The sequence below is a fragment of the Molossus molossus genome, unplaced genomic scaffold, assembly GCF_014108415.1.
Source record: "Molossus molossus isolate mMolMol1 unplaced genomic scaffold, mMolMol1.p scaffold_m16_p_6, whole genome shotgun sequence".
In the NCBI taxonomy this organism is placed as follows: Eukaryota; Metazoa; Chordata; class Mammalia; order Chiroptera; family Molossidae; genus Molossus; species Molossus molossus.
In genome coordinates, this window is record NW_023425399.1 from 104,463,390 (window position 1) to 104,488,018 (window position 24,629).

Here is a 24,629-nt window from a genome sequence, read left to right on the forward strand (position 1 = left end):
CAGACTTTTGTGAAAGACCTTTTAAACATATACATTTGGCCAATTCCTTTTCAACCTTAAGTTCTCTGGATATTTACACTGCATCTTTTAGTAGCTAATAATAATACTTGATTAGAAGCTATTAATTCATGTTGCTTCATGAATTCTGAGTTCTGCTTTTTCCCTACTGTCGAATTACAACATACCTCTATTAGTAAAAAAAAAATGGTTGACTCAAATTTTTAAAGTTTATCCAGAAGGGATTAAAATCTGTTTTCATGAACTAAAAATTTTAGGTGAGAACAGTTAAATCTCATTAAACTTGTTTTATTCTGGTAGTTTATAAATTGAGTAATTTCTATAGCCTAGGTACCCAAATGCCCTTCAATAAACATGAGTTTCTACTCATTTGAACACGGTTAGCTGTTCCAAGCCCATTTATCAAACTCACTTGCTCTGTATGTCTACACATGAGGGCACACATACTCTTTAATTCCCTAGAACAGTTTGCTCCTCCGGAAAGAGACTGGCATTAGCTCAGTATGCTACCTGACACTAAAGTCTCTTCTAAAATTGAAAGCCGGCCAATATTCAGATAAATGGAGAGAGAAAATACTTATTTAGAATGACAAAATTAAGCTTGGCAAAAGTAATGACTTTTATTTACAACTGCATGTATCAAGATTACAATAGAAACACTAGTGATATCATCTGAACAAAAGCAATGATTTATTATTGGTAATGGCAATGAATGGAATATTGACAGTCTCTGGCGAGAATCAAGCAGTTATCCAGGAGCTGTAGATCTGTTTGCAGTGTGGTCTTCCAGTGTCCTTTGTATCTTAGTGACTTTCTCCCTTTTTGCCAACTACCTAGAAAAACAAAAATAACTTTATATGTACATCTCACTGATTTAGAAATAAGGGTTATTTAAAAAATAATATTACAAAATAATATTAATTGGTAATCATCTTTAAAACCTGGTATTAATTTTTATCCCTAAATTTTTTTTTGCATGCAGTATATTTTCATTGTTGAAACAAATTGTGACCCTCCCTTCCCTTCTAGCCTCAAGGAATTAAAAATAAACCACATGCAAGCTATTTTTGGTTTCTCATACTGTTTTTAAGAAAAAGTAATGCAATTTTTCAAAACAAGGTTGACAGTTTAGAGAAGTTAATAAAAAAAAAGATGCTATATGAGTGAAACATATTTGGCATACTATTTTTAGACGATTAGAAATCAAATGTCAAACACAAATAATTTAGAATTAAAAGAGTATGCTAAACTTATGTCTTTATGTCCAAGATGACAGGTTTCTAGACAATTCTCTCAATATGCAGACATGTAATAAAAACATTGAAAATGAGTAATTTTGCCTAGTTTCTATTTTTAAGAAATTCTGGTTGCTATAAATGTACTATAAAAAACGTAAAGAATAAATCTTTCTGTCAATGATTTTAAAAATTGTCTATTAGAAAGGTTTTTAAAATGTACTAGTTGCTATAAATGTGGTAGCACAAAAATATAAAGAATAAACCTAGTTTCTACCAACAATTCTAGAAAACAAATTCTCTATGGGAAGGTTCTAAAAACTATGTTCTAATTGAATAATTTACTTCAAACCTAGTTTATCATTAATAAATTCTCTTAGAAATGCCTCTAAAGAAATCTACTCGCAAGCTATGAAATACATATTTGTATACAAAAATACTTCTATATACATTTGTAAACGAAAATTTCATATTTTAAATTGATTCTGTTCCAAATTGTAGTATCTGAATCAAGCTAAATTCAAAAAGGTCTAAGTACATGTCTGGTCTAAAAATAAAACATGGCTAGGTCAATGTCTTTCATGAGAGAAGATTATAAAACCCCTCCACTGAATACCCAATCACTTCATGCTAGAATTACCGTTTTCCCCACCTCAAGTAAAATCACTGTTATTACTTTAAAAGAATTCCTCTCTGATCCAAGGAAACCATGTGTTAGAAAGTCCAAAAAGCAAGACAGATGCTAAAGAAACAGTCTCAGAAAAGGGTATGTGGATGAGAGTAAGAATTCAGGTTTTAAGAGCCAAGAGGAGCCTTCTGAGAAAAGAAGAGAAGATGGAACCATTTGTATCACAAAAGAATTCAAGCAGATAAACACTGAAAGCGTTACTGATCACTGTATCACTTGGGAACACACAAAACACAGAGCAATTAGATTAAGCAAAAGAAAACAAAAAAGAACTAATATTAAAAATTAAAATTCTAGCAGATGTGATACAGTAGAAGACACAAATCTGCATACTGTTTCACAGGTTGATAGCTCTCAACTTGCCAATGTGTATTCTCTGTAAAAAAAAAAGAAATTTAACATTCCAATATGGATTTTCTTACCCGAAACGTAAAGCTCTTTTATTTATTTGTAAGTCTTTATATTAACACCTCAAACAAAAGTCTAGGTACATCAAAATTAGATGTCAATAATATTTATTCAGTAAAGAGTCCATTTCTCTTCTATATTTATATTTTAAAGCAGCCTAACATTTTCAGTCCATAAGTCTCTCAACTGGCCTTGAGCTCGCTTGGGTAGGCAAAGCATAGAGGATGCTCCCACAGTTCATGAGCAAAACAACTTCTGGGCTACAGTTCCAGTGACGGGGAAAAACAAAAAGCCCACATCTCTCAACTACAGCTTAATCAATATGTTATACTAGTGTAGTACAAAATAACCTGATGAAACTGTATATATTTGGTTTCCAAAGTGATTCTGTAGCCCCTAAAATTTAAACTTCAGTTTGGATTAAGATATTATCCAAAAACTAGTTAAATCTGAAACCATTTAAAACAATGTAAATTTTATTGCAATATTATTTCACAAAAGGTAGTACAAAATTAAATATGAGACCTGAGAATGTAAAAAAGCAACAACAAAAAGTCAGGGGAGCAACACAGTATGGTAATAAAATTAAAGCACCTAGTTGCAAGCCCAAAACAAAATAAAAAGCCAGTGGAGAAACACGACTAGAATGGGCTCTGAAGGAGAGCTGGCTGGGATCTAGGAAACGCAAGGCCGATCCAGATGACAGGAGCGGTGGAGTCCCGCACCAACAGCGATGAGAACATGGAGGGTGAGAGCAGACAGGTGCAAGATGAGCAGAGAAGCAAGGAGGGGAGTGAGATAAGGTCAGTCTTTATATTACTTCATTTTTTAAAATCTTCTGGTTTTAGTTCATTTGAGTTGGATTAAAAAAGCTGAAAAATAAACAGAAAAGTTATAAAAATAGCTGATATGGTGAATGGCCAGTTTAGAAAAGTCTATTTTTATTACAGTGATAGACAATCTGCCCTGGTTTTCACATGCACCTCATTTCCTAAGAAGCAGAAGCCCCTTCAATTTTGCTCATTTTTGTACTTATCTTTTATTACTTATGTATTAAAATAAAGCAATCCATGTAAAGAGCTTATTTTAGCAAGGAAAACATCTACTTTCAATTAGGAGGGCAAGCTTTTCAGGCTGCAACACAAAGAATCCATTTACAACAGCGAACAGCCTCAGTGTATATTATAATCTGTGCACAATGCCTACAAGAGCCAAAAACAGACAAATGGAAGGTGTGTTCTAGTCTACCAAATCTTAAAAGTATAACCTTATAAAGTTGTAATAGCATGCAAGGTGATCTAAGATTTCTATCCACATCCAAGATTCATTAGCATTACCTTAGCTTCTGTCATCTTAGTGACATAAGGAGAAGGTCAATGACATTCTGAAAACTAAAATTATCTAAGAACAACTCACACAACATAAAAATTTAAACTGAAAATGCTAAATAATTTTATTTTATCATGCATTAAACCATTTAATATAATTCTTTACTACACAAAGGTATCACATTTTTATTCTCTGTGTAATAAAATATGTACCAAGTCTACTTTGAAATTTTAAATTCTAATTACTACATGTAATTCCTTTAAAATTCAGGCTGACTAAGGGAAAAAAGGACCATACTTGACTTGTTCTGGAATGAGTCCTGTTCCTTCCCATTATGACACCAAACTCCCATTTTCCACTCTACCTGGAGTACCCACTGCTGTCTTTTCTCCTCCATCCGTTCCTACTCTTCAAGTTTAATTCAAGGCCCTCGCCCTTCACAAACTATTCTCATACTTTCCCAGCCATCATTGGGAAAAAGGAAATAACAGTGGCTGAAAAGTATGAGAATACTTTGTGGAGGAACAGAACCTTGAACTAAGCTTTGATTCACTTGTTTGATTTTCCAGATGTTTATATATTATCCTTCAAGAATATAAACTTGCTATAGACAGGGATCACGACTGTACCTAGAACAGTACTGGCAGATGGCGGCCAATCGATGTTCTCTCATTGATGTTTCTGTCTCTTTCTCCCTTTCCCTTCCTCTCTCTCTCAAATCAATGAAGAAAAAAATTAAAAATAATTATTAAAAAGAAAAACAAAATTATTTTTTAACATGCAGCTCTCTACAAGGACCAAACTGGCCAATATCAGTTAAACACATACTAGTTATATTGCAATTTTCCTACAATTAAGTTGTTGACTTCGCATTATATAAAAAAAAAGAAAATTGGCTTACTTTTGAGAAATAACCCTATAGGACAATGAATGACACAAGCAAAACAAATCTCACTCAGAACTTATTAAAAGGAAATGCAATGTAAATTAATATACATAAGAAAACCATTCAACACACATTAAAATGTATCAAGCATTAAAAGCAAGAGACAAAGTCCAGAACACAGGAAGTCCATTCATTACAGTATTAAATTATTCTTACAGCCGTTCTGTATGGTCCAGGCTGGAGGTCCTTTTCAGGGAGTCTTCCAGTTAAAATCTATTTTCATAATAATGCTAAATTGTTCCCTGCCTTTTTATTTATTTTCTTTATTGTTTTTAGAGTGAGAGGGAGAGAGAGATAGAATCATCGATGAGAGAGATCATCAAATGGCCGCTTCCTGCATGCCCCCCACTGGGGATTTGGCCCACAACCTGGGCATGTGCCCTGACCGGGAATTGAACCGGCAACCTCTTGGTGCATGGGTCGACGCTCAACCACTTGAGCCACACCGGCCGGGCTGTTCCCTGCCTTTTTAACTCTCATTGTCTCACAAGTGTACAATGGAGTTTTCAAAAGGCTACATAACCTGTGATAGCAAAACTGAATGAATGCAGAAAGATATGAGAACATAAGAATTCTACTAAGCAAAATAGTAAAGAAATTTATAAAAGTTTAAACAATGCTCTTCCTCTCACTAAGCTGGTTTTTGTTTTGGAAAATATATACTTCAATTTTAAAATTGAATAATATATTTAAAATATTTGTATTAATGTACAATGAGTTCATTATTATAAGTAAATATTTTTTAAATGTCTCAAATGGTAAACACTACATAGTATATGTATGGCCCACAGAAGCAAAAGCTGTTATTGGTCCTCAAGAATATTTAATAGCATAAAGGGGCTCTGAGCCCCAAAAGTTTGAGAACTACTGCTTGATAGTTTTAAATAAGGCAAAAAAAAAATTAGTAAATGAACACACAGCCAAATTATAAAACAAACACAAACACTCTCAAGCAAGAATAGTCTACCACCTTCATCATCCTAAACACTGTCCACAAAAGGTAGTCTGGTAGTCAAAAGAGAGAAGAAACTAGCCTAGAAGAGGTGGGATGGGGGATGTTAAAAACAGAGGTGGAGACAGTCTTAGGTGGACAATTGTCAATGCACACTAGAAAAACTAACAAATGGCAGGCTGGTACGAGGATAGACAAGATCAAGTAGCAGTTACTTAGAGAAAAAAAATGGAACTCCAACAGCATAAGCTAAGGTGAGAAGAAGAAAACTAGAGCTGAATTAATGGTATGGTAAAAGAGTAAGACAGAATAATTGATCTTATGAAAGTATTAAGCTAAAAACAAACTATGCAAGGAACAGTTAAAGTTAAACCCAATGGCATTTAATTCAAACAGGCAAAGTAACAAAGCAGGCAGCCAAAACGTCTTTTTTGCTCACACATTTTCCCAGTACAGCACATTTCATATCATAAAAATGTAGATGTTTAATTTCTGCTTCTTCTGACCTGTCATTATACATATGTCAAACATTTAACATCACAGACCTAAGTACAAGATTGTTCTTACAGCTCCCAAAAGTTAGTTATACTGTGAGACAGGAAGATGATAACTTGTAAAATGACCAGTAAAAAATCTACAGTCAAGGTTACCAATTTTGTAAAAACAGTATACAATTGTATAAGGTCATGTGATTTTATGAATTTTTCTGTAACTGAATCAAAATTAGACTTGTGGATACCATCAAAAAGAATAAAAGTTTTCAGGATGTTCTACCGCTGCAATTCCCCAAACAGGGGTCAAACTGTTAAATTGGGCACCTCTTCCTCTAACCACTGGCAACCCTAGGGAAACCCTTCCTTTTTTATAATCATCCCCAGTTCTAGACTGCCGGCCGGATGCCGCTGCCAGGAACATGGTGATGACTACATCCCCTGTGCTGCTGCACGTTTAATCTGTGTACGGCACCTGCACTGTGTACTGATAAAGCTCTTGGTGGCAATTCTGTAATCTATGGTTGTGTATTTTAAGAGTCACCCTAAGGAACTGGTACCAATTAGAAGTAATTCCATGAATGTACAAGTGTTTTCATTCCTAAAGGTCCCACATACCTTATAAATTCTTTGCAAATCTCAGGATTGTGTACTTAAACGAACAAACATATGCCCATTCACTAAAAATTTATTCGCTGAAATTTGTTCTTTCAGCACAGACACAGTTTGAAACTTAGCATCTCAGTGTAGTAAAATTGAGTACATTGTTTTTGATTAAAATTATACAAGTCATCTTATTTATTTATTTATTTATTTATTTATTTATTTATTATCCTCACTTGAGGACTTCTTTCCATTTTTGTTCAGATAGAGTGGGAGGGAGAGAGAGAAACATTGATGTGAAAGGGACACATCAAGTGGCTGCCTCCCGCATAACCCCAACCGGGGCCGGGGACAAACTGCAACCAAGGTACATGCCCTTAGCAGGAACCAAACCTGGGTCTCTCTGGACCGCAGGCCAACAATCTAACCGCTGGGCCAAACCGGCCAGAGCTACAAGTCATTTTAAATATTTTCATCAGAAACAATGAAAATCCAAATCTTAACATCAATAGTTCTTAAAAACTCATGAATAATGATGATTTCCCTTACTATTTTTCCATTACTCCTAACTACTTTCTGTAACCAATTATTTTTACCTTTTTAATTGGATATAATTCATTAACAGACACTGTATCAATAGGACTTATCATTTTTATTAGATATTTTTTGTAGTTGGATATCTAAATATGTGATTATATGTGATTAGGAGAACTTACTGTTCTAGTCAAACCTTATAAAATTTCATAACATGATATAATTTTGGTATTTATAAAATTTCTTTAAAATTAAAATTTTACTTCCCCTAAATATCATTTCAACAAACTTACTCGTTTGAAGTCATTCATATTTGTTGCCTGGACTGGAGTACCAATGAAAGTAAAATATGAAATTCTTGTTGTTTCTTCTTCACCTTGATTGGACTGAACAAATATCTACCAAAAAATAATAGTAATTTTCACAGTCATGATTACAATCCTTTCTTTCATAAAAATGCTTTCAGTTTAATCAATTTCCTTAGATAACTAATAAATATGCTTTCCCCTCTCATAAGGATTGATCCAAATTACACTTAGTCTAGCACTCCTACAGGACTATGAATCCCGCTGTGTTCCTGCTGTTCTCCTCTACCCCAGGGTGTCATGGCAAAGCACCCACACACACAAGTTCTTGATAACTTAGTGTGACACTGTGAAGGGGTCATAAGTGTTTGCAACGGATGTTGAAAGAGTATGAAATTCACGAATACAATTGGCAGAGTCCTGTTGAAATTTTATAAAAACTCATTTTTCACTGAGGAATATTTCTGCAGTTATATTCTTTCTGATATTCATTCATTCAATGTCCTAGAATACTAGAAAAGAAAAAATAGTGTTGGAAGTCAGCTCCTAAAACTCCACTATGCCCTACATATTTATTTCAACTGGACTACTTATACTCTCTATTTAAAACCCGCCTCTGCATGTTAGAAGAAAGAAGCTTACCCACAGTTCCTTTCCCAGTATACTGGATTTATTTTTTAATTTGCTCCATACTTTAGAACACAACACTCTAGCTGCTGTCTACTTAATAACACTGCCTACTTTGATCTGGACAGCACTCCTCTCATTCTCAGGTGGCATTCACCAGTCAGTTTTTGTCATTTGTATACAGGCAACCACAGAGTCCTCTCAAACTGAGCTGATTAATTAAAAACTCCAAGTCTATAATTAGTAACTATTGAACCAGCTCTCCACTGATTTTCTTGTAATGCTCTTTGAATCTAAGCACAACAGTTTTTATATTTACTGCTTTTAAAATTCACCCACTTACTTTGATTAGACCTTCTGATCAAAACTGTCATTTCAATTTAATTTTATCACCAAAAGTAAACGACAGACATGCTCTCTGAGTCTTAACTGAAATTTTGACTGAGATAGGACACAGTACACAAAGACTTGAGCCCATCTAGAGACAACTATGTTCATGATTCCAATGACAGAGGAGACTGCATCAGGATCTCTGGATTGAAAGGGCTTTTGCAATAAACAACTGCCTTCCTCCCATCACTAAATAAAGCCAAAAGGGATATTATGAACACATGCTATAGCATTCCTCTAACTTACAAAACCCAGATTCATTCCCCTAAAACAAGGAAATCACATCAGGCCCTGGCCGGTTTGGCTCAGTGGTTAGAGAGTTGGCCTGCGGTCTGGAGAGACCCGGGTTCGGTTCCCACTAAGGGCATGTACCTCGGTTGCAGTTTGTCCCTGGCCCTGGTTGGATCGTGCGGGAGGCAGCCACTCAATGTGTCCCTTTCACACCAATATTTCTCTCTCTCCCTCTCCCTCTATCTGAACAAAAAATAGAAAAATGTCCTCGGGTGAGGATTAAAAAAAAAAAAAGATCACAGTAGTTTGGCATGACTTGTTTTCAGTGACTCTGTTGATTTCAGTTCTTTTTCTAGGTATTTTATTATTCTACTCTAACCTTCTGTTCCCTCCACTGAAGGACTTAGACTAGGGGTAGAGAACATGTGCTGGGTTTCAATACCAAAATTTACAAAAGCAATTAATAACTGCTAAGTAGCAGCAAACTTCTTAATGTAAATAAACATAAATTATCTTTTTTTTTATCCTCACCCGAGGACATTTTTCCATTTTTTTGTTCAGATAGACTGGGAGGGAGAGAGAGGAAGAGAGAGAGAAAGAGAGAAACATCGACGTGAAAAGGACACATCCCCCATGACCCTACCAGGGCCGGGGACAAACTGCAACCGAGGTACATGCCCTTAGCAGGAACCGAACCCGGGTCTCTCGGTACCACAGGCCGACGCTCTAACCGCTGAGCCAAACCGGCCAGGGCTAAATTATCTTTTTAAGTCATTTTTATTGAGATCATGACCCTACATTATCAAAACCTCAGTATTCTAGAAAAGTACATTGATTTTACAAATATGTCACCCATTACCAGGTATGACTAATAAAGCACAAATATCTTCAGTTTAAGTATAAATATTCTAGAATATATATCAAATAAGTAAACTGACAAATCAACAAATTTTAAAAATATCAATCTATCCTTCCCTTAAGGCACATAGATAAATTAAAAAGAAAGTTTAATTAGCTTATTATACATTTATACTCTTTTCAAACCAAGTGAACAAATAACTACTTTAAAGGATCATTTAGAATCACTAAATATGTGTAAATTGTCATCCATACACCCATTAAATATATCTTAAAGAAATGCTACTTACAGTTACACTGTTAACATTCTGGAACTTAACATAACGAAGAGGGACAATGCCATCTTCTTTAATATCATCCTCTGTTAGTTCCAGAGCTTGAGTTGGTTCACTTCTTTCTGCTTCTTCAAAATCCATAGATCGGGGTAGATTGATAAAAATTTTTACGTATTTAGGACCCTGACCTGTAATACAGTAGAAACAAAATAAAATACTAAAAACCAAACATATATTTTCTTTCCTTTATTATTACATTTATACTATAAAACAGACACATATATGCAAATATATCTCTTTAGGAATTCTAAGAAGGTCTGAATATTATTATAGTCATTTCTTGGCCTGCCAGAATTATACTGTAGAAATTCTAGATTAAAAACATATATGCACCCACACACACAAAGTTCTTGCCCTAGACTAGGAAAGATGTACTATGTCAATGTAATACTATTACTGAGGAGGCATAGGGAAAATAGCAACGAAGTCTGACAGCACATGGAGTCTGACAGTATACGCATGTTAACAAGTTTCATAAAAGAAGTAACATTTGCCAACAATTGGTACATTTTGTTACTTAGGAGGAAAGCATTATCAGTGATACCATTAGCCAAAAGGAGATTAATTATACAAACTGCCAAATTTCATGTTAGAAATTAGCATGTGCTCAGTGATAAAAACACATTTATAAAGTCTTAGTCCCTTCAACTTCAGGGTACAAGCTAAACCTATATTTTCTGGCTGATTAAAGAATCTTAAAATATTCACATTGCTTAAAATACTTGTTTCTATAGCACTTGTTTTTGCAAACACTGTATTTTCAGAATGACACAGTTTCATTAATAGGGTGCTGTTTCTTCCAATCAAGTAAAAAACAAAACCAAAAAAACATCTAGTCCCTACTCTCTCCACCCTCCCCCCAGTCCAGCCCACACCACCAACAACAAAAAACCCTCCAGAAACAGAAAAAAAAAGGGGGGGGGGGATAAAGAAAATTCTTTATTTAAAAAAAGAGAAATGTCAAGTTTGTGCAGTCATGTCACAGCATCATACTATAAAGAATATGAATCGATTCATAGGGCACAAATAGGACCACCTAGACTCTAGATTCTAGAGCCTTAGTTTCATCATCTGTAATAGGAGTTTGAAATAAATATCTCCCAGTTCTGATCCTAAAAAATAGCTACTTTGAAGTTAGATTTTTAGAGTCATAGTTGAAATAAAGGGTTCATTTAATTTCAGATTAAGAGGAAACTTAAATTTTAAAATTAAAAACTACAGAAATAAATCTCACATTATTTTATTCATTTATTCTTTTTTTTTTTTTTTGGTACGTGCCCCTAGCGGACACCGAACCCAGGACTCTCTGGTCCACAGGCCGATGCTCCAACCACTGAGCCAAACCAGCCAGGGCTAAATCTCACATTATTTGCCCATTCATTTATATCCTTGCTTGTTCCAAAAACAATTTCACTCCCAAAACAAGGACTATTTACTCCTATTGAATAAACAGAGGTAGACCTGCTAACAGGTCTACAGATCAGAAAGTTAGCTGAGAGAAAAACTGTCCATTACTTACCATTATCTGGCCCTTGAAACTTCATTGAATAAAGCTTAACAGGTTGATTGAATGCCACAGTAATAAGAAGCTGTGAAGAAAATAATTTCATTTTAAAAGGGCTCTTGAACACCTTGAATACACACAACAGCTAAGTAGAATTAATTCAAAGGCAAAAAATTTTCAATTCATCTAATAAAACCAATGTAATAAGTAAAATCAGTAAGTTGAAAGTAACTTGATTAGACTGACATTTGAAAAATACAATATATATTATTCACATAAGAGAATAACAACACGCCCTGGCCGGTTTGGCTCAGCGGTTGGAGCGTCCGCCTGCGGTACAGAGAGACCCGGGTTCGGTTCCCGCTAAGGGCACGTACCTCGGTTGCAGTTTGTCCCCAGCCCTGGTTGGTCGTGTGGGTGGCAGCCACTCGATGTGTTCCTCCACATTGATGTTTCTCTCTCTCTCTCTCTCTCTTCCTCTCTCTCCCTCCCGCTCTATCTGAACAAAAAATGGAAGAATGTCCTCGGGTGAGGATTAAAAAAAAAAAGAGAGAATAAAAACAAAAAATTTAAAGGATAATTAGCATAAGAACCTAAAGTCAACTTGGACGGTGTAGCTCAGTTGTTAAAGCGTCGGCCCCAAGGGTCTCAGGTTCAATTTCCAGTCAAGGGCACGTACTTGCGTTGCAGGTTCGATCCCTGGCTCTGGTTGGGGCACATGCAGGAGGCAACCAATCCATGTGTCTCTCTCACATCAATGTTTCTCTCTCTCTCTCCCCCCCCCCCCCTCTCTCCCACTCTAAGAATCAATGGAAAAATATCCTTGAATGAGGATTAACAACAACAAAAAGAACCTAAGGTCTTGTGACCAATAAAAAGCAATCTGCTTTCTAAAACCCAAACAAAATTCCCAAATTAAAATAAAATTTGAACTATTTATGTTAGCATATAAGCTTAATATTTTCTAGGATGGTTATTTGTCAAGTATCTACCCATGTAACTTAAAAATTTGGAGACAATGCACAGGTTATATGGAGAGACTAGCCCTCAAATGGACTCTATGTGATCCAAAACTGAAGAAAAGAGGATTGTTACAGTCTACAGTTGCCTCCAAACCTCCACCCTTAAAGTATTTCACTAACTGAATTTGGAAGGTTACATAAGATAACATACAAAACACTGACACAATGCCAATGTCTCAGAAACTCAAACTCATTCGCTTTATCATCTTCCCAGCCAAAATTGTGTCTGGTGTAGGTACTGATGCTTCTACCCTGGGAAGAAGATTTCCCTGGCAGGAAGATCTCAGGAAAGCTGTAACCAATCCTGCTGATATCAAATTATATTCAGAATACCATTTATACAAGGAACACAGTGTGAATAATATTCTCAAAGTTATACAGTAAGGTAGCTCTGGTTGGAGCAAAGAAAATGGGGTTTAGATTTATGATTTTACAATCATTGTGGTACGTCTGCCTAAGAAAATACCTAGACCATATTCTTTGGTGATATAAGTACTTTTTATACTTGACTTGTAATAGTGTATCATAAATAACAAGCATGACATATTTAGGGACCTGAACCACAGGTGAAAGGGAGAAGAGAGTAAAAGCTAGAAACAGATCAAGTCAGGAAGAATCTAACACCTTCTTCCTGAAGCCAGTGAAGAATCATTTAACTCTTAAGAAAAAAAACTTGATCAGATTTATATTTAGAAAAAACAGCTTTTGTGAACATGTAGATAATGAACTGGAATAGGACAAAGCAGAGTCAGGAATAGAAAGGAAATTTAGGAAAGTAACAGTCAAGATGAAAGAAGGCTGATCAAGGCAGTACTACATTATTCCTCTATGGCAATAACGCAGGGAAGTACAATACAGGTTTACATTGGGAGCGAGGACTAAACGTATAGGGAGTGCTCATTTCCAGTGAGTAAAAGGTACAAAAGGCAGGTCAGAATGAACAAAAGGACTAAAGAATGGTGAAGGTTCAACTCAGCAGGGCACCAACCCAAGAGTTCTGCAATTCTGCCTAGTGCACCTGGCAGCTTGCATGAAACAAAGAAAATGAGAAGGGTCAAAGGAAATCAAAGTTTTACAAAGGAAAGGAACAGCAGTCATCTGGAAAACAGAAACATAAAACCACGAGATGGAAATATGATAAAGAAACAAGAATAGGCATAAATATTGATAATCCCCACAGCCTTAACTCAGACATCCAATTACCTGTTCATCACAATCAGATTCCAAGAAGGTCATGTCTTTTCGTAAACAGTTGTCAAATCCATGCTCATCACTTTCATTAAGACATTCACAGCCAGCTTTGTTAATAAAAGGCATTAAATCCATCTGAAAAATGAAATCAAGACGTTAGGCAAAGCATTTGGATTTGGTATAAAAACCTAAGTAAAAAACTTAAATATGTGATTCTCTCTAGATTAGGCAATAAAAAAAAAAAAAAGTCTATTTCTTTTAAAATAGTGATTAACACTTTAATAATAATCCTTCCATTTGAATTTCAATTGAATTCACCACTAATTATTAAAGCCAAATCTAGGCTTACCCCACATGATAAGGTATCAGAAACCAAGTTCCTAACATTAAGATTATAAAATACTGACTGATACACATTTTTAATATTGGTATTTTTAGAGTGGAAAATGTGCAAATTAAAATATCTGTAAGATCCAAAGAAAGCCTACCTCCCTCTTCAACTGGTCATGGACCCTTTAAACCTATGTCTGTGAAGACCTCAGAGTAAAGATGACCAGCACTCCATGCACCCACCTCTCAGCTACACTAAACACCAATTCATGCTCACTCCTATTTCATCTTTACCCTGCAACCAGTCCCCAACCAGTCCCGATTATTTTCAAGTAAATCTTAGACTTTTTTTCATTTACTCAAACATTTCAATATACATTTCTAAGCAACAAGAACTCATTTTTTAAAATCCTCAATATCATTATCGTAACTAAAACAAAAAATAATACTGTCAAAAACACCATCAAATATCAGTATTTAAATTTCCTCAGTTGTCTGAAAAGGGTGAAGGGATAAAAAAAATGTCCTCAACTGTCTCACAAATGTTTCACAGTTGAATTGTTAGACTCAGAAAAGGGATTTTAAAAAGCACTGACTGTACTTGGTTAACACATCTCTTAAATCTCTTATTTTAGTCATTTAGCCTACAGATTTCTAATATTCTGAATTTTGCCTACTGCTTCCCTGTGGTGTCAGTTAACATATTCCTGTATACCTGCTATTAGCTAATATTGCCGTATTTCCAACACTGCGTGCATGGATGTAATGACAATGGTCATCCTTGTCTTGTTTCTGACTTTAGTGCTTCCCCATTGAGATTTTAATGAATACTTTATAATAAATGGGTAGTGAATTTTGTCAAATACCTTTTCTGCATGTTATGAGATCATGATTTTTCTCCTCTGAATTGTGGGACTTTGTTTACTAATATTTTACTTAATATTTTTTAGACTTCCGGTCAAGATGGCAGGTAGGTAAACGCGGTATCATGTCCTCCCACAACCACAGCAAAGTTACAACTAAACTACAGAACAACCATCATTCAAAACTGCCTGACATCAAGCTGAATATAAGTCCTACAACTACGGAATTAAAGCAGCAGCCACAGGAGACTGGTAGGAGGGCAGAGGGGACGAGCTGGTCCCACACCCACGTGTGGCGGATAAAAATCAGGAGGACACCTCGGCTGGGAAGGTCCTCCCTGAGGACTGAGGGGGTCCCCGTCCCACACCAGGTGCCCCGCTCAGGGTTGCAGTGCCAGGAAGAGAAGTTCCCATAACTTCTGGCTGGAAAACCAGCGGGAACTGAGACTCAGGGAGGCTGAGGCCGCTGGAGCCCCAGGCAGCTCCTTAAAGGGCCCGCGCACAGACTTATCGGACTCTCTCCCTCTAAGCTTGGAGGGGAGGCAGCTTGAGGGGCGCCAGAGACATACAGGGAAGAACTGAGCTGTTTGGCACTGGAGCAAGGGCTGGAGAAGGGGCTTTCTCAGGGACAAAAGAGCTGTTAGAGGTCTTTGTTCCTTTGGTGAGCCCTTCCCTGGGGCTGCAGACAGCCCCCATATCTGGGACTCCAGCAACCTGGCTCACACTGGGAGCCCCGCCCTGGTGACTCCCTGAGGCCCCGCCCCGCCCAACTTTCAGGCCCACCCAAGCTGTTGCCAGTTGCTTAACCATAGGATTGGCCTGTCTTGGATCCTGCTTCAGGTTTTCCTAAATTCTTTCAAACGAGCAGCATCTAGTCTCAGCTAGCCCCATACCTCTCGTTAAGAAATACATAGAAACAAACACACAGAGGCAGCCAAAATGAGGAGATAAAGAAACAGGTCCCAAGTGAAAGAACAGAGCAAAACTCCAGGAAAAGAACTAAGCAAAATGGAGATAAGCAACCTAACAGATGCTGAGTTCAAAATACTGCTTATAAGGATGCTCAATGAACTTAGTGAGAACTTCAGCAAACTTAGTGAGGGCCTCAACAGCATAAAAAAGGACCAGTCAGAACTGAAGGATGCATAGTCAGAAATGAAGAAAGCACTAACTGCAATAAAGAATAATTTACACAGATTCAATAGTAGAGTAGGTAAAGTCAAGAAGCAAACCATCGATTTGGAATCTAAGGAAGCAAAAACACCCAATCAGAACGGCAAAAAGAAAAAAGAATCCAAAAAAATGAGGACAGAGTAAGGAGCTTCTGGGACAACTTCAAGCGTGCCAACATTCGCATCTTGGGGATGCCAGGAGAAGAGCGAGAACAAGAAATCGAAAACCTGTTTGAAACAATAATGGCAGAAAAGTTCCCTAACTTGGTGAAGGAAACAGACATACACATCCAGGAAGCACAGAGAGTCCCAAACAAGATGAACCCCAAGAGGCCCACACCAAGACACATCATCATCAAAATGCAAAAGGTTCAAGACAAAATGAGAATCTTAAAAGCAACAAGAGAAAAGCAGTTACCTACCTACAAGGGAGTTCCCATAAGACTGTCAGCTGATTTCTCAAAAGAAACTTTGCAGGCCAGAAGGGAGTGGCAAGAAATATTCAGAGTGATGAAAAGCAAGAACCTACAACCAAGATTACTCTATCCTGCAAAGCTGTCATTTAGAATTGATGGCCATATAGTTTCCCAGACAAGGAAAAGCTAAAGTAATTCAACATCACCAAACCATTATTATATGAAATGTTGAAGGGTCTTCTTGAAGAAAAAGATAAAAAAATATGAACAAACAAAATGGCAATGAATATACAGCCATCAACAATTGAATCTACAAACAAAATGAACAAGCAGAACAGAAACATTCTCATAGATATAGAGAACATTTTGTTGGTTGCCAGATGGGAGGGGGGATGGGAGAATGGGTGAAAAAGGTGAAGGGATTAAGAAGTAAGTACAAATTAGTTGCTAGACTTGAGAAACCTCAAAGGGAAGGAGGATTGGGGGGTGGGGAGAAATAAACCAAAGAACTTATATGCATAACCAATGGACACAGACAACAGTGTGGGAAAAGGCAAGGAGGGGGACGAAAGTGGGGAGGAGGGGGTCAATGGGTGAAAAATGAGGAACATCTGTAATACATTCAACAATAAAGATATAATTAAAAAAAAAAAAAAGAATTTTTACAATAATATTCCTAACTGGAACTAGTCAGCAGAAAGTTTCCTCTCTTTTTATATGGTCTTATGTAGTAGAAGTAACACTAAGCTACCTGACCTTTAAGATTTGGTAGAATTCCCCTGTAAAGCCATCTTGGCCTTTATGGAAGAGCTCTTTTACTATTTTCTATGTTTTCTCTATTTCCTCTACAGTGAATGGTCTATTTAAGCATTCTGCTTCTAGTAGAATTGATTTTGATGCACTGTATTTTTCTAGAAAAGTTCCATTTCATCCACTAAACAAGGACAATTTTTAAAGTTTACCAAGTATTATAGGTTGTCAGTTACATGTTCACCTTTCTGTCAGTCCTTATTTTTATATCCAGAAATATTAATGTATATATAAATAGTTCTGAAAGACTAAAGAAAACTTTTTTATATGTCAAATAATTATCAATATGGTAATAATCTATTAGAATAGACCCTAATTATTCATGTGGTGGCCTAAGTGTTTTCAAAGCCAAAGTGTTATTTTGTATTACATTAAATTAAATGTTAAACATATTACTTAGTGTAACATTGTAGTCAATTCAAAAGAGTGGGGGAGGTTAAAAAAAAAAAAGCACTATAGAGCAAAGTTCTATGGAGAATGGACTATTATGTTCATCAGTTAATAATGCTATCATGGTTATATAGAATAATGTTCTTGTTCTTAGGAGCTACAATTGGTTAACATAATTCTCTATGGAAAATTATGCTGAAGCTCATAAGTATTTGCCTTGAAAGGGTAGTTCTAACAAAATCTTTTAAATGCTTAGGTCTTCCATCCTTCTGAGGTGCAGTTTCAACACTGTACCTCGGATTAAGATTCTAGGCATGAAAACAACATTGTAGTCATACTTTCAATACCTTAATGATGAAAATAAACTAGGTGAATTATTTTAGATTTCTGTAATATGGGGCATACAAAACAAGTATTACATTCAAACAGTTGTATGTGCTTTGTACATCTCAAAAAAATGAGCATTATATGGTATATCTGACATAACTGTCAAAGATTTTTCTGAAACTATGCAGTGGGAAATAAGTATCACCTATATATGTAACAACTTGCCAATCATGAGGAAAGAGTCAAGAGAAACAATCAGACAGATCCAGATTGTGGGACAGTTTATAAGACAGATGTCTAGACCTGAGCTATACAATAAGATAGCCATTAGCCACATGTGGCAATTTAAAATTAAATTAATTAAACGTAGATAAAATTTAAAAATTCAGTTCCTCAGTTGCACTAGTCGCATAACAAATGCTCAATAGCCACTTGTGCCTAGTGGCTACTATATTAGACTGGTACTGGTTTAAACTTTCATAAAAGGCAGTCATGAAAGAAAAAAAAGGCAGAGAAAAATTTCTAGACTAAAAAACACTAGAGAGAACTGACAACTTAAATGCAATGCATGATCCTTGATTTGCTACTACATAGAGGAAAACAGCTATAAAGTATATTATGAAGATAATTAAGGAAATGTGAATGTAGGTTGTATATTATATTGCATCAATGTTAAATTTCTTAGAAGTAATAATGCTATCATGGTTACGTAAAAGAATGTCCTTGTTCTGTGCAGCTACATACTAAAAGACTGAGAGATGATCCATCATGATGTCTATAATTCACTTTTAAATGTTTTTGCAAAAGTTAAAAATAGATATCAAGATGGAGTAAAAACAGCAAAATATTTACAACTGATGAACATAGGTGAAGGGAATGTGTTTGTGGTAATACTCATGTTTGGTTTTTAATGTTTTTATTGATTTTTTTGAGAGAGAGAGGAAGGAAGGAAGAGCGAGATAGAAACATGGTTGTGAGAAACATTGATCGGCTGCGTCCTGCATGCCCCTAGCTGGATACTGAGCCCGCAACCCCGACATGTGCCCTGAATGGTAATTGAGCCAGGACGCCTCGGTCCTGAGACACCGCTCAATCCACTAAGCCACACTGGTCAGGCAGGCAACTGTTGTTCTTTTAGGCAAGTTTCACTATTTTTTAAATTATTGTTATTATTATTATTATTTTGTAGAGAGGGGGAAATACATGAGATACACAGACAGTTACAAAAACCTTTCCAGTCTTCAAGTTTTTTGTTAAAGGAAGATTTATTATATGAATTAGGGTTATTTAATGTCTGATTTTTTATTTTGATAAAGAAGGACAAATTTGTAGATCAAAACTTATAGTTCTGAGGTCAAAACACTAGAATATACTAACAAGCCTCAAATACAAGTTTAATTTGAGACTGCCTCACATTCAAATTTTGGAAGAGAAAGACTTAAGTTAAAGGGCATGTGGGAGCTATTTGAACCTATACTATGTACTCTTAGCAAATTATGGGAGAGAAAAAATACAATGTTTTAAATTTTCTCAACTTCAATAAACACTAAAAAAAATTAAGTCCTTATGCTCATAAAAACACTCTCTTACTTCTAAATAAGAATCAATTATGATTCTTAACCTTTTGAGTATCTTTTGGAGTACCTCAAACCTCCCTAAAAGAGATACATACATTTATCCTACTCTGGCTCCAGTCAAATTAGGAGTTTCAAAACAATAGCATGTATAAAATAAATAAATGCATAGCCTTTTAGTACTAAAACATAATGACAAAAATCTTTCTTCCAAGAAACCAAAAATTATATTTAAAAATTATCAATACATTTTTATAATGCTTATATTTAAATCTACTTAAGACACAGGTTTTCATTCAGTGTCTCTTACCCCCATTAAGTTTCTGTTTGTGCTGTGGGACAAATGTTTTTTGGGAACACATTATCAGTATTAAATATTTAATAACCCTGTTAAGATCTTAATAGTTCAAACTTTTAATGTCTTGATTGACACCAGATGGGAAAAAATGAAAATGTTTTAATAGCTTTTCACATTTTATTCATAACATTTGCATGAAAACTAATTGTTTTATTTCTTAAAACTTTATTTTTTCCTGCTTATTTTCCTACCTGAGGCCAAAACACTGACATCACACTTAGCTGATGTATAAAGAAGTATCCCTGTAGCTAAGCAGCAGGACTGTTGTGTTCTTAAGATGTTTTCATGCAAATACCCTTAGTAATAAAGGGGGAAAAATACAAAGATGTAAACACAACAGTTTACAAGTCAAATGATTTCCAAAATTTTCCAAAAGGTGTCACAAGCCTGACTTACAATATATTCATACTTTCTAACCAGATATTACAATGTCTAATTATTATATAACAGTTCTATTTAAAATAAATATTAATTGTACTTCCCTAACTAAAAAGAATTAATGTTAGTAGTACATGTTAAAGTCACTTTTTGAAGACACAACCCCAACACACACATTCATACTCTCTCTTTCTCTCTGTCTCTCTCTCTCTCATAGTCCCATGAGTATAGATTCTCTGTATTCAGAATGAATTTAAGGGACTTACACACAGGACTGTAACCCAATGACACAGATCTGCTTTAATGTACTTGATACACATGCTTTCATATATTAGCTTTAATTTGAGGTAACACTTTTTAAATACAGTAACTTTATTTACCACTTTTTATAAATAGATCAGCTACTTATGAATAAAGTGCTACTTATGAATTTTACTCCCTGAATAACTCTCAAATATAAACATTGCATTATAACTATTCATATAAGTTTTTAAAAACTTTTAAGTTCTTAAGTCTTCAAGTTATTAGAATAATAACTTACTCTTAAAACTAGAAAAACATATCCAATGCTCAAGTCATATTTGGTTCTAAAACAAAATAACTAGCACATTACTTTTGGGGGGGTAAAATGTATTTTTAAAAGCCTTAAAAAATTTCAGAAAGTAGATTTAAGTAACAAAGAAAATTAGAAGAAATTCAGCAAAATAGTTTATGATGGGAGCTAAGGTTATAATACACACACATAAACAGATCCCAATAGTCAGCCAGTGAATATACTTTTAAACTTATTTGAAAGTATTCTGAACTAATAAAAGGTAAAGCATGAAAACATAGTCAGTTTTACTTGAACCAAATAATGGCAAATGGAAGTATATCATGATTTCACTTTCAAGTCTACATACATAGCCTTTGGGAATATCTGTGTCCTCATTGCTTCCAGGGTCATTTTCTAAGTGCTGCTTGATTTTTTCTTCTAGTCCCACAGCATCTGCTCCTTGATATTGATCAATTCTCACTTTGTTTCGAAAAAACAAAAACGTGGGTGTTGCTGATATATTGTTGGTGGCAGCTGTTCCCTAGAATTAGCAAGTTAGATGGCATTATGAATTAAAACTAATCATAAACCACTTTGAATATTTATTCTGTCTCTCTATGGAAGTTAAATATCACAAGTATGGACTAAAGACATGTAAAATAATTTATTTCTAATTGCTACTTCAGAAAAAGCAGCCTATTCCCTAAACTACATAACCCATTGAGGCACAACTACATTATATTATTAGCTTTACATCCACAATGAAAAATAGCCCTGTCTTTTTATCAGTATTAGTGCTAAATACTTCATCTAGTAGAACAGTTAGTGTGACATAGAGAAATTTCTTTACAATACCAGATAGCTCTCTCATAACTACTGCTCCCAAATGGGTATTGATATGTCAGCACAAACCACTGGGGCTAGGAAAAAATACACATCTGAAAAACAGTAGCCCATCTGACCATGAAAATAAGGTAACATCCTTTGCATTACAATCTTCACCAGTTCTACTCTTATAGAAGTGACTTCTGATATTGCACCAAACATACAACAGCTAACTTTTTAAATTCTGCTCCAACCTCACAATTATTATAAGACCAACCAGTGAATGGAAATTAGTTAATAACCACTGATTCATGAGAATTATAAAGGAAACAGTAAAGCAAGTGTATCTCCTTACATGTTCAAATACTATGAACATGTTTCACCCTATTATTTAAAGAAAAAAGGCATAAAGTTTACATAAAGATGTCTTCTTTAAGTGTCATTTTAAAAAAGACAGACCTTTCAGAACAGTGCTGTCCAAGAGAAATACAATGTAAGACACAAATGTGAGCTATATATGTAATGTAAAATTTTCTAGTATCCACAATAAAAAAGAGAAACAAGTAAAAAATGTAGCTACAGGACAGCATTGCTCTGGAAGATTAGAGATGGTAAATACTTAAAATAATGACTGCAGTCCAATAATATATGACATAACTACTAAACAATGAAGGTTAATATAGGGTTTACACTTACCAAATCCCCAAACTACTAACTACACACTATATAACATTCTAGAACTTTTTCACACTCAGAAATGCAACAAAGCCCCCCCCCCCCACACACACACACACACAGTAGCTCCAGTGCTGTCTTTAGTCAGAGCCAAAGACTGTATTTGTAGTATTGGAGAGAGCAACTCATCCATATTTCTACATATGGAAATGCAGAACTATCACACAGCCATTCCAGCTAAGTAATCAAGACAATCTACCTCTAACACTGTGGCTCAATCAAAAGTAACCAACATTTTAAAGTTCCTGCTGAGTAGCCAGCGTTGTGGCTAAAATTACAAACTGATCAATGAAAATCAAACTACAGGGTGGAGCAAAAGTAGGTTTACAGTTGTTCAAATGGAAAATAATACAATAATAAATAATAATACAAGAATAAATTCTGTGTTTCTACTCACAACTGTAAACCTACGTTTGTCACACCCTGTATAATCAAGAATTTTCTGCTACAGCCTTCTAATCAGCCAATGCTTCTGAAGTAGAAGATATAATTCTAGATTTGGAAAAAATAAAGAAATGTAAAACAACACAGAAGTGCCAGGTGACCTATTAGTTTAACAACATAATATTACTTTTATATCAGAAAGCTATTAATATAAACAAACTCAGAAGCAATTAATCATTGAACTACCCTTCCTAACAAATGCAGCCATAATGAGCATTTGTAATAATCATTATCAACATAACATTTTCTAATCTTCAAAAGGAAAGAGTACTATATGCACACACACACAAAAATAAACAATGAATGATATTAATATTGAAATTCAAACCAATTTGTAAATAATTTTTTAAAAAGGGCTCCTTTCCCTTACCTGACACTGGTGTACATCTACTTCCAAGAAAACTGCCTGTGGGTACTTATTACTCATAGTACTGAATGCTGGGGCAATCCTTAAACATGGTCCACACCTGTGAGAAAAGTAAAAGAGATACTTGGTAAAATAACACCTAAGATTGTACTACTTTATACTCTAATGAACTTGTCAATTAAAACATCAAATAAAATAAAACAAATTCTGATCATCCTGGCTTTAGACTTTCTAGTCCTTTTCACTGGACTCCTTAGATATACTTGCATCAATACCACATTGTTTTTTTTTATTATTATTATTGTTGTTGTTGATTTAAGAGAGAAAGGAAAAGGGGGGGGAGGAGAGAGACAGAGACACTGATTTGCTGTTCCACTCATTCATTCATTGGTTGATTCCTTTTTTTTTTTTTTTTTTTAATGTTTTTTCTTTATTGATTTTAGAGAGAGAGGGAAAGAAATATCGAGAGAACATCGACTGGCTACCTACTGCATGCCTCCCACTGGGGATCAGGCCCACAACCTGGGCAGGTGCCCAGCAAACCAGCGACCCCTTGGTGCATGGGTCACACTCAACCAGTGAGCCACACTAGCTGGTCATTGGCTGATTCTTGTATGTGCCCTGTCTGGGAATCAAACCCACAACCTTGGCATACTGAGACAATGATCTGGCCAACTAAGCTACCCAGCCAGGGCTAATACCACATAGTCTTATTAATGACTACAGATTTGTATTATAAATCTAGAGGTAAGTCTTTCAGTGCTCACTGAGAGAACTTAAAGATCTAAATAAATGAAGGAATATATTATGCTTATGAATTGAAAAACTCAATATTTTCGAGATGTCTATTGTCCTCAATTTAGTCTTTAGAGGCCACATAAAATCCCAGCAGGTTTTCTTGGGAAAATTAACAAATTTAAATTCTAAAATTTATAGGGAAATACCAAGCAAGGACAATCAAAGCCATTTTAAGGTTCAAAGCTGAAGAAATTACATTACCAGATATTAAGAACTGTCATAAAGCTTTATAAATTAAGAATGTATAATACTGGTACAAGGATAAACAAACTGGCCAATGTAAAAAATTACAGTCACAGATCCATCCCATACACTGTAACCTGATGTATGAAAAAGGTGACACAACAGTGCAGTGGGGAAAGAATAACAGTGCGTAGTCATGTCCACATGCAGGAAAAAATGAATCTTGACCTCTACCTCACACCATACACAAACACCATTCCAGATGGATTACAGTTCTAAATGGGAAAAGTAAAACATTAAGGAGAAAATACAATACTTTCAAAACTGTGGAGTAAGCAAAGATTTCTGAAAACACGAAAAAGCACTAAAGAAAAAAATTATATAATGATATATTGGAATGCTATACTTGATAAACTGGAAAACATTAACATTATAACTTGTTCATCACGATATTATA

At 35.2% G+C, this 24,629-nt stretch overlaps 1 protein-coding gene across 1 annotated transcript in view; it reads right to left on the reverse strand.

The window, feature by feature from the left end:
* Positions 1–619: 619 nt before the first annotated feature.
* Positions 620–24,629, reverse strand: part of TXNL1 (thioredoxin like 1) — a 34,687-nt gene continuing 10,677 nt past the window's right edge. The window contains exons 2-8 of the mRNA XM_036245229.1: positions 23,195–23,291; positions 21,188–21,361; positions 13,680–13,802; positions 11,470–11,539; positions 9,906–10,078; positions 7,498–7,602; positions 620–851 (exon numbers count right to left, since the gene is read on the reverse strand). Coding sequence (XP_036101122.1) covers positions 822–851; positions 7,498–7,602; positions 9,906–10,078; positions 11,470–11,539; positions 13,680–13,802; positions 21,188–21,361; positions 23,195–23,291 — 772 coding nt within the window. The 3' untranslated portion in view covers positions 620–821. The remainder of the gene's footprint in view (positions 852–7,497; positions 7,603–9,905; positions 10,079–11,469; positions 11,540–13,679; positions 13,803–21,187; positions 21,362–23,194; positions 23,292–24,629) is intronic.